This window comes from Erigeron canadensis, chromosome 4, assembly GCF_010389155.1.
Source record: "Erigeron canadensis isolate Cc75 chromosome 4, C_canadensis_v1, whole genome shotgun sequence".
Classification (NCBI taxonomy): domain Eukaryota; kingdom Viridiplantae; phylum Streptophyta; class Magnoliopsida; order Asterales; family Asteraceae; genus Erigeron; species Erigeron canadensis.
In genome coordinates this window covers 5,374,713-5,385,916 of record NC_057764.1, presented here as the reverse complement: position 1 = coordinate 5,385,916, position 11,204 = coordinate 5,374,713, and the positions used below count along the sequence as shown (strand labels likewise).

Below are 11,204 nucleotides of genomic sequence, written 5' to 3'. Positions count from 1 at the left end.
CGATTGCTTCCTCCCAAGGTTTTTATGCCGGCAATCCATAAAGGATTAAGGGCTTTTCCTCGATAACAAATCTCGGTGTTCTTTGTTCCCTTCTCTTTATTTTCCGCATTTATTTACGTTTATCTTTCTTTATATTGCTTAATCTATCTTATATTTGATTATATAGTTATTTGCGAAATCTTTTGACTACCTTCTTTTGTTTAAGTCGACATAATCTTGATTATCATACTTATTTTAAACGCATCTTTGAATCTAAACCAAATTTTCAAGCCCTTAACCTCACGAACGAAAGTTTGGTTACATAATTGATCTAAGTCATCAAGGTTGATTATTTTGGATAATTTTTGACCAAAACAATTTGGCGCCCACCGTGGGGCAAAAGGTGCTTTCGATCTGATAAAAAATCTTTTTGATTTTCATAAATCTCGATTTTTCAAAATCTAATACCAAAGATGTCGACTCAACCAACTTATTCTTCGCAAATTACTCCTGTTCTTTCTTCTCCTTTGCCTCCTCCACCTCCAGGACGTGCTTCTTATCGAAGAAACAGGAACAATGTTGCTCGAACTTTTGCCCATGAAAAAGGAAAGTAGCCAATGGATTCATTCCAGATCCCAGACTTATCTGTAGAAATTTTGGCAGGAAACTCATCTCAGGAGAATGCAAGATCAAGCCAGACTCAAAGAAGGAGTTTTTACGAAGATTATGGCAATCCGGATGCCTACAATACCGGATCTAGGAATGTTAACTCTGAAGAACTGCCTGACTTGTTTACTATTTTGCAAAATTTTGATAAGACAATTAAGACTAATCAAGAATATAATCAGGCACAATTCAAAATTCTTGAGTCAAGGATTTTAGAAAACAGACCACCGATGACTCCTAGGAGATTGCTTTCAATGACTCCAACTGCTCCTGAGTCTGCTCCTATTAATACGTTGATGCCAACTGCGAGTCCTAATTTTGGGAGTAATATTCCGCAAAACACTCATGTTGCTGGAACATCGGCCACCATGAGTGCAGGTTTGAACAATTCTAGTAATTTTGCTGGATCTTTTGCTTTTACTAATCCATCGCAGGGACAAGGAGCAAATGATTACATCGCTAGAGAATTTCAGAAGATTAAAGACATGATTTCGAGCATTCCTGGATTTTGCAATCCAATTCCTGAAGTCAACCCTGCGTCTTATCTAATCAACAGATATGGCGACAAGATTGCGAACGTAATAATCCCAAAGAAATTCCAAGTTCCAAATATGAAACCATATGATGGAACCACTGACCCACAGGAGCATATTGCACTGTATCTAGAGAAAATGGAAATGGTGCCGATTCCATCAAATTTGAAAGAAGCTTGCTTATGCAGAAGCTTTGGATCGACACTATCTGGATCAGCCTTAAAATGGCTGCAGAGTTTGCCTCCTCTATCTATTAATTCTTTCGCTGATTTAACAAATTTATTTTATAGTCAATTTTCATGCAGTAGGACTTTTGAGAAATTGACTGATGATCTATATAAAATAATTCAAAAACCGCATGAATCACTTAGAGATTTTATGACTAGATTTACAAAAGAATCTCTTAATATTCCTAAATTAGATATGTTGACCGCTATTCAAGTTTTGCAGAGAGGTCTCCATAAAGGATCTAAATTCCAGGAAGATCTCATAATGACGCCATGCAAAAATTTAGATGAAGCAAAAGCAAGGGCGACAAGATTTATAAGGCTCGAAGAAAATGAACTTACAACTTCGAAATTAGATGCCTTATCATATGATCGTCCAAATTGGAAGGCAGAAACCCCGGTGTTAAACCGATACACAAACCTTACTCAAGACATGTAGATGATCAAGTCAATGTCGTTGAAGAAGATGATGGGGTCGAATATCCAACTTTGGCATCATACTGTTTCTCTGTAGGAACTCCTGGCATTATAATGGCGCTTAGAGATCTTGGAGACAAGGTGAGATGGCCTCAGAAGAAAAATGACGGATACTTCAAGAAGAAAGATCCTAGCCAGTGGTGTGCTTATCATGAAGACTTTGGCCATATCACCGAAGATTGCAAGATGTTAAAAAGAGAAATATCCACTTTTTTAGCAAAAGGATATTTGACAGAATTCCTTGGAAGGAAGAAGGCCAAAGATGTTGAAGGCTTGGACTTTTCCAAACCAAAATCAACACAAAAAGCAGATTCCCCACCAGCGAATGCAAAAGTAATTAATACCATCTCTGGGGGATCGGAAGTGTGCGGGACAACATATTCAATAGCAAAAAGACTTGCAAAGCAAAGCAAAGCGGATAAAGGAGAAAGAAGTGTGAAGAAAGCATCAATTTCGGACTCAGACATTATCTCCTTTGAAGAAGATTTTGATGATATCATGGAACCTCGTCATGATGGGCTGGTAATTACTCTCTTTATCGCTAACCATTATGTTCGCAGGATTTTGATAGATAATGGGAACTCAGTGAATATCATCAAGCTGGAGACATTACGAAGAATGGATATCTCGGAAGAAGATATCAATGGAAAGGCTTCTCCATTCATATGATTTCAGTGGGGAAACTAAATATACAGTGGGTGAAATAAAATTACCAGTTTATGTTGGAGGGATGACTTCGATGCAGAAATTCTGTGTCGTAGATTCTTTCCCAGGATGCAACATAATCTTTGGAAGACCCTGGATACACGAAATGAAGGCAGTACCTTCAACATATCACCAATGTGTTAAACTTCCAACACCTTGGGGAGTAGTTACTGTCAAGGGAGATCAGCAAGAAGCAAGAGAATGCTACACATCCAGCATGAAGTCAGCTGCAAAGCCAATTTCACAATAGCAATTACAGAAAAGGGTCTTCGATGTAGACGAACCAGAAGAGCAAGATGTAAAGGAAGTTATCTTGGTTCCTGAAGATCCTAACATTAAAGTTTTAATAGGGAAAAAGATATCAAAAGATACGAAAGTCAAATTTACTGATTTCCTCAAAGCTAGAATGAAGACTTTCGCTTGGAAACAAAAAGATATGACTGGAATATCAAGAGATGTCGTCACACTCAAGCTGGGAATCGACAAAAGCTTCAAACCTATTCAGCAAAAAAGAAAAAAATTTGCTCCTGAAAGAAATGCTATAATCCAGGAAGATGTTGAAAGATTATTAAAGGCTAAAATGATCAGAGAAGTTAAATTCCCAGAATGGCTGGCAAACGTGGTGGTCGTACAAAAGAAAAATGGAAAATGGAGAGTTTGTGTAGATTTTACCGATCTAAACAAAGCTTGTCCAAAAGATCCATTTCCACTACCACATATTGATGCAATGGTCGATGCAACTTTGGGACATGAGATGCTAACATTCATGGATGCCTCCTCAGGATTTCAACAGATACAAATGGAACCTGAAGATCAGGAAGCCACAGCCTTCATGACACCGACAGGTATTTATTGTTGTATTGCAATGCCTTTTGGTCTTAAAAATGCAGGTGCAACATATCAAAGGCTAGTGAATATGATGTTCAAAGATCAACTGGGGGATACCATGGAAGTCTATATAGATGATATGGTGGTAAAGTCCAAGAGAGCTGAAGATCACTTAAAGGATCTTGAAGTAGCCTTCAACATCCTGGACAAGTACAATATGAAGTTAAATCCCGCCAAGTGTAATTTTGGAGTCGGAGCCGGAAAATTCTTAGGATATATGGTCACCAAAAAAGGAATTGAAGCTAGCCCGGAGCAAATTAAAGCAATATTAAATTTGAAGTCTCCGTCGAATGCTAAAGACATCCAAAGATTAACTGGCAAATTAGCAGCTCTCAATAGATTCATTTCAAGATCCTCAGATAGATGCAAAGAATTTTACGATATTCTGAAAAAGAATAAGAAATTCGAATGGGGTGAAAAGCAAGAAGAGGCCTTTCAGGAATTAAAAAAGTACTTATCAACCCCTCCGCTGCTGATGAAGCCTGAAGATTGTGAGCTTTTATATCTTTACATGGCAGTATCATCAAATGCAGTAAGCGCAGTTCTTGTAAAGGAATCTGAAGGCATACAGAATCCCATCTACTACGTAAGTAAAAGTTTAATTGATGCTGAAACCAGGTACTCTCATCTCGAAAAATTCATACTTGCATTAGTCATGGCATCTACTAAACTTAGACATTATTTTGAAACGCATGCTATACATGTTAGGACAAATTACCCTATAAAATGTGTGCTTAGAAAACCCGAAGTATCAGGAAGAATGGCTAAATGGTCTGTAAAATTAAGTGTCTTTAACTTAGTATATGAACCTAGAAATGCTATAAAATCTCAAGCTTTAGTTGATTTTGTGGCTGATTTTAGTACTGACTTACAACAAGAAGTGGACTTAGAAGTTAAAATGCTAGAAGAAGCAACTAAAAAATGGATCCTATATACTGATGGTGCTGCTAATGTTAAAGGAATAGGATTAGGTATCGTACTAAAATCGTCACAGGGGGATATCATACCCCAAGCAGTAAATTGTCATTTCATAGCTACTAATAATGAAGCAGAATACGAAGCTTTAATTTCTGGTATGCAATTGGCTAAAGATATGAATATTAGGAACCTTAAAGTATATGTAGATTCATTACTTTTAGCACATCATTTTAATGGATCATACGCTGCGAAAGGAGAAAAATTAATGCAATATCTAGATATAGTTAAAAAATTAGCTGAAAATTTTGACTTATTCGATATAGAACAAGTACCTAGAGAAGAAAATGTTGAAGCTGATGCCTTAGCAAACCTAGGTTCAACATTTAAGATGTCGTCTGAAACTAGTATTCCTATAGTTCATGTTCTATATCTTGCCATAGATAAAGAGTCTCATAAAACTTTAGCTATTCAAGATAGTGAAACTAGAGAATCTGAAAACAATCGAACTTCATGGATGACTCCTATAAAGGAATATATAAGCAATGGGACAATTCCTAAGGATGAAAACCCAAAGGCTTTTCGAATGAAAACTGCACATTATTCTATGATAAATGGTATCTTGTATAGAAAGTCTCTTGCAGGACCATATCTTAGGTGTTTAGAGGAACTCGAGATCAAAGAGGTTCTTAAAGATATTCACGTCAGAGAATGTGGGAACCACACAGCTGGAAGATCCTTACATTCCAAAATCTTAAGGACTGGTTATTATTGGCCAACCATTAAACAAGATGCTGAAGATTATGCTAGGAAGTGTGATGCTTGTCAAAGACATAGCAACATTCATCATCAACCAGCTGAACCTATGTATCCAGTTTTGTCACCATGGCCATTCATGAAGTGGGGAATGGATATTGTAGGACCAATGACAGAATCTTCAGCGGGGAAGAAATATTTTTTGGCAATGACAAATTATTTTTCAAAATGGATTGAAGCTGAAGCATATTCCAAGATCCAGGAGTCTCATGTTATATCCTTCATCCAAAGGAATATATTGACCAGATTTGGAGTTCCAGCAGAGATAATTTGTGACAATGGTTCATAATTTATTGGAAAGAAAACCACAAATTTCTGTGAAAGATGGGGAATTAAGATGATCACTTCTACCCCTGTTCATCCTCAAGCCAATGGTCAAGCAGAGTCAAGTAATAAGATTATTACGAACAATCTAAAGAAAAGACTGGGACAGGCCAAAGGAAAATGGGCTGAAGAGTTACCATTTGTCTTATGGGCTGATCGCACAACCTCTAAAAATGCAACTGGGCAAACCCCATTTTCGCTTGTTTTTGGAGTAGAAGCAGGAATGCCCACTGAAATGGACTTACCAACTGCTAGGATAAGTCTATTGACTTATGAGAAAAACAAATAATTAATGTTTGAAAGCTTGGGAGCTCTAGATGAATTACGAGAAAGAACCCGAATAAAAATAGCAGCTTATCAACAACGAATCACCAAGTCTTATAATAAGAATTTAAGATTAAGACGATTTCAAGTTGGGGATTTGGTGTTAAAGAAAGCTTTGATCAAGCCTGATGGGAAATTGAACCCGAAATGGGAAGGACCTTATTTGATCGAGGCAGAAGCTGGTAAAGGATCTTATTGGTTACAAGATCTAGAAGGTAAATTAGTTCCAAGAGCTTGGAACACCATCCACCTTAAATTATATCATGTCTAATTAATTTTATCTCATTGAAAAAATCAGGTATGATTTCTAAATCCTTTTATATTTATTCATTTATTTATTTATTTGTTTATTCTTCAAAATGATGATACTGACTTGAGCGTCGGAGTGGCGTTAGCCAAATGGCTAACGTCAGTTTCTAAGGATTTCAATTTGTAGGATCTCAAAGGATATTCAGCATCATACATAGCAACGTGGAACAAGGTCTTCACCTTTTGGCTTTCACGCCAACTTTTGGTTGGGGGTTTTCACTCTCTTACGATTTGCCCATGTCGCACGTTCATTAATTTCACAACTGAAGGGTTAAATTCCAAGGTTGTCGAAATTAATTCTACCGATTATCGATGTCACCATCGATCTCCCGAAATGGCTAACCACGCCACCCATTACACAAACACATAAAAAAGGCTAACCACACCTCCCAAGCATGTTCAAGATATTGAGACACCCTCATTATCTTGGACTCCAATGTCCCTATGAGAATATTAAAATTAAGAATTCCATTCTTAATTTTAATCCCCTCCAAAGATCATATCGGTCCCATTTATATTTTATTGCTACAGGAATATAGTGGAACTGACAAAAAATTAAGACGCTGGATGCTTGAAGATCACAATTTACAAGTGGATCTTAATTACATATCACAAGGTGCATGTATCTTACCCTATAATTATTACTTTGATTTGATTTATTACTGTTGATATAGTCAAATAAGTCAAGGGTAATAATTAACTGACATGTGATATCATGCAAACAATTATTTAATTTTCCAATTTTAACCCCATTAACATCATTGATTTTTGGAATCGAAGCAATAAAGATCAAAAGATAAATATTTTTCATTCATAACGAAAATATTTACAAAAGATAAAACTGCTTGACAGCAGTTACAATCAAAAGAGTTTAAAAATGGGCTCTGTCCTTTGCATTATATCTGTCATCGCCCATCAAAAACTTTACAGAAGAACGTCCCAGTAAAGCTCAGGTTTAATCTCCTTCAACTTATTCAAGATTGACCTAACCCTTTCTAGTTCCTCTCGAGCCCCTCGGAGTTCTTCCTGCGGTGCGCCAACTCAAAGCATTGTTGAGAATCTTATTTTTTGCTTCCAAACTCTTTTTCACCTCCAGACCCATTTCTTTTTCGGTCTCGATGGATTCCCCGTAAGATTTGAGTAGGCCTTCCATAGTTTGGATGATCTCATCGTTTATCTTGTCTTTGGCGATCTGTTGTTCTTCGAGATCAGCGAAAGACTCAAATATGAAATAAATAAGTTATAAATAACAAGCAAATAACTTAAGGAAAAAGAAGATTTAAATATACCTTTTGAAGGAATTCCCCAAGAGATTTTAGAGACATATTGAAAGTATGGATTTTAAAGAGAAGAAGATTTTTCGTGACTTCAAAAGACTGAGGGCACTCGCTTATATAATAGGGTAAAAGGACATGAATGAATCGTCGGGTAGTTACCTATCAAGTCAAGACTCTTGGTTATCGTATCTCCACGCATCTTATCCTCGGGGTGAATTCAAAAATTAACTCCATGACTTTGGTCAAAGCGTACTCCGGAAGATTGAAAATTATTTTGAGCAAAGTTATTTTAAACAAAATTGATTTTTTATCAAAATAACTTTGGGGACAATTGTTATGGGTGAAATTTCAGATTTCATTATCTTGGGACCTCAAGATCATGGACCTTCGAGATCTTGACATGCCTTGACGAATTACTAATGATAAATTTCAAGTATTGTTTCTATGAGAATATTATGCAGGTAACTTAATATTTATCACAAGGGAAATATCTCTAACGGTACAAAAGAGATTCAACACATGTCTTATTTGATCAACACGCAAAGAAGACTTAATCCAGCATCATAATCAGACTTCAAGAGGAATTCAGCATGAGGAGAATATCTTCAAACGGCTACAATATCAGTCAAGATATGCTCCAACGTTCACCAGATGAAGACCAGGAAGATCCCTGTAATTTCGGACAATTAGTTACTAGGCTGCTCTATATAAACGAGGACCTGATTGATCATAGGATATACAACGTTACACACACTCACATACTTACTTGCTTATTTTCTCTGCTCATACTTGTAAACAACCAACACACTCACATATTTACTTGCTTATACAACGTTACTTAGAAAGATCGATCAAGTCGCTCTATCATTGTAACCAATTTACACCATTAATAAAAGAACAAGGCAGGGACGATTGCTTCTTCCCGGGGTTTTTATGTCGGCAATCCATAAAGGATTAAGGGCTTTTCCTCGATAACAAATCTCGGTGTTCTTTTTTCGTTTCTCTTTATTTTCCGCATTTATTTACGTTTATCTTTCTTTATCTTGCTTAATCTATCTTATATTTGATTATATAGTTATTTGCGAAATCTTTTGACTACCTTCTTTTGTTTAAGTCGACATAATCTTGATTTATCATACTTATTTTAAACACATCTTTGAATCTAAACCAATTTTACAAGCCCTTAACCTCACGAACGAAAGTTTGGTTACATAATTGATCTAAGTCTTCAAGGTTGGTTATCTTGGATAATTTTTGACCAAAACAGACTTGCTTTTGACTTTAACTTCCGTTGACTCGAGCTGGCCAAGAACAAGATGCATTGCGGCGCAACATAGGTAGTTGTGGCGCAATAAGCGGTTGCGGCGCAAGGAGTTGTTTTCCAGCTTTGACTTTTGTTGACCAGCTGCTATCTTCATCCAAATGCTCCGGAAATCATCCGTTAGCACTAGGGATGAGCTCGGTACCAATACCGTACCGAAACCGAATATCCCAAAACTGAAATCACCTTAACAACTGAAACCGATACCGTACCGAATAAAATATACCGGTACCGGTTTTGGTACCGATATTTTCGGTACCATACCTCCTTAGTACCGATTTCACATACCTTTTTTCATATTTATGCTTTCCAAACTCAAAATCAACAACTGCCCTTGAGTTTTGAACAAAATCAACCATTCTCAAGCCCCGTATGTATCAATATCATATATTCATGTAATTCGTGGAATGTTAAATATGAATTTATCATTAAACTTGGTAAAATGGATTCTACAAAAAATTAATACGATCAAATTTTGAACCTGTTGCCATTGTTAAGCATTCTAAAACATTTGTATATATCCAATACCATAATTTTTTTCATAGAAATTTCAGTTAGTATTTAACCAATTTTGGGTTCAGTATATTTCTATATATGGTTATTCAATAGTTGTTTCACATACAGTGGAAACTAATTATGTATAATGTAATCCATAGTAACCAAATGACTAGCTACATAACTACATAGTAGTACTTACGGATAACAAATATAATAGTTCCATCCAAGTTTATTTCGTTCAAATAAGATTTAAGGCATTAAAAACTGGTTACTATAATCATAGAACATAAAACATGAAGACATATGAGTCATATAACATTACAACCAAGAGCTCTGATATGAGAATTATGTGTTGTATGCGTTTGTTGACCCTCATCAATAGATAGAAATTAAACTTTCAATATTTTTGGTACAAAATTCGGTTTCCCCGTACCGAACCGGTACGGAACCGGTACCTAACCGATTAGTACCGAAACCGAATAGTACTCAAACTCAAAACCGATAGGCGCAACTCCCTGTTTAGCCATCGCAACTGATTATTTTGATAGTGGGTGGGTGTCTTGAGAATCAGTTTAGAGGTCCCACGTATGACGCCAATTTGTATGATCAAATAAGCGCACTATGGCTCAACCAGATATGTGAGTACGGTTAGTGGTGTTTATTGGCGATTCCCTTATGGTCAAAGGGTCGGAGACCGCTTTATGCCTATTGTTGATGATCTAAGTCGATTTGTTCGACTTAGGCTTTAAGGGATTGTTTAGGGTTTATCCGGAGGTCGAATAAACTATGAGTGAGGGTTTTTTGTGATTATCGCGTATTATATATGATATCCCTGCCGTATGGCTTCTTCCTTTATTTATATAGAAGGTAAAAAACTTGGAGAGGAGGGTAAGAGAATTAGGGTAAATCTCTTGCTCCTTTGTAAACATCTTATTTCCTTCTTCAGGAGATTTGTGGTGATCTTGTTTCTAAGTCGTGTCCGAGTATATCGGAGCTTCAATATATGTTTAATTGGATAATTATGGGAAAGATCTTTACCAGGTCCTTCTTGCATATCTCCTCGGAGCTGGGTACTTATCATCTTTGGAGCTCCGGGATAATTATGTTGAACGAAGGTTAAACTCCGTTACGGGTACAAGTAGTTTTACCTATACGAAGGTGACTTCGTATTCTGCTTCTCCTTCGAGTACGGAGCTAGAGCTCCGTATGGGTATATCATCGGTAATGATTTGATTACCATAAGGGAATGACAATAATATTGCTTTCTTCAAGAATCACCTCCTAGGATTTCGTACACATTCAATACACTTTCAGCCATTCACCCATTCTCTTTTAATTTTTTTCCCGCCCAACTTCCGCCCAAACTTACCTGTTCCAAGTCATGGATTTTAATTCTATCACCCACTATGACCCAAAAAAACAAATTTAACGCTCATACTAACCCAGTTTTCATAGATTAGGTTTATTTTGCCAACTCTGGATTTGCAGAAAGGAACTATTGTGATAGTGACATTATCCATTTTGTTCTGGAATACCTTCAAGTGATTCATGAAGCCAATAGAATAGGGCACAACTCATAGAATAAGATAATCACCAACCTTAATACCTACCATGTACCTCGGCACCATGTTTAACCAATTCCAAGGTTGATTTAGGTATACAAAGTTGATAAGGAAAGACTTGAAACACTTGTAAGATTCCAAGCTCCCCAATGTTCATCCAAGCTGACTATAAGTACATCAGCTTGGTCTTTTATCATTGATCTTCACTCTTCAACTTCAGAGCAGTTTCTAGTGTTTTTTGTTGATGTAGCTTGAAGAACCACTTCCTATGGATGTGCACAGGTCGAAACCGGACCCGAACCAGGTTGACCTGTGACCTGCGAGTACACGGAAAACGGAACCGTGGCCCAACCCGTGAAGGTTCGGTTCAGGCGTGTCACGAG

The 11,204-nt window shown here is 36.8% G+C and overlaps 1 protein-coding gene across 1 annotated transcript; it reads left to right on the top strand.

Moving 5' to 3' along the window:
• The first annotated feature begins 596 nt into the window (after positions 1–596).
• On the top strand, positions 597–1,844 carry LOC122596880. Its single transcript, XM_043769525.1, has one exon. The coding sequence runs from the start codon at positions 597–599 to the stop codon at positions 1,842–1,844; it is 1,248 nt and encodes a 415-aa protein (XP_043625460.1).
• The last annotated feature ends 9,360 nt before the right edge of the window (positions 1,845–11,204 follow it).

Excerpts from the sequence above, each read along its gene's own strand:
- LOC122596880 (XM_043769525.1), top strand. The coding sequence starts at position 597 with ATGGATTCATTCCAGATCCCAGACTTATCTGTAGAAATTTTGGCAGGA.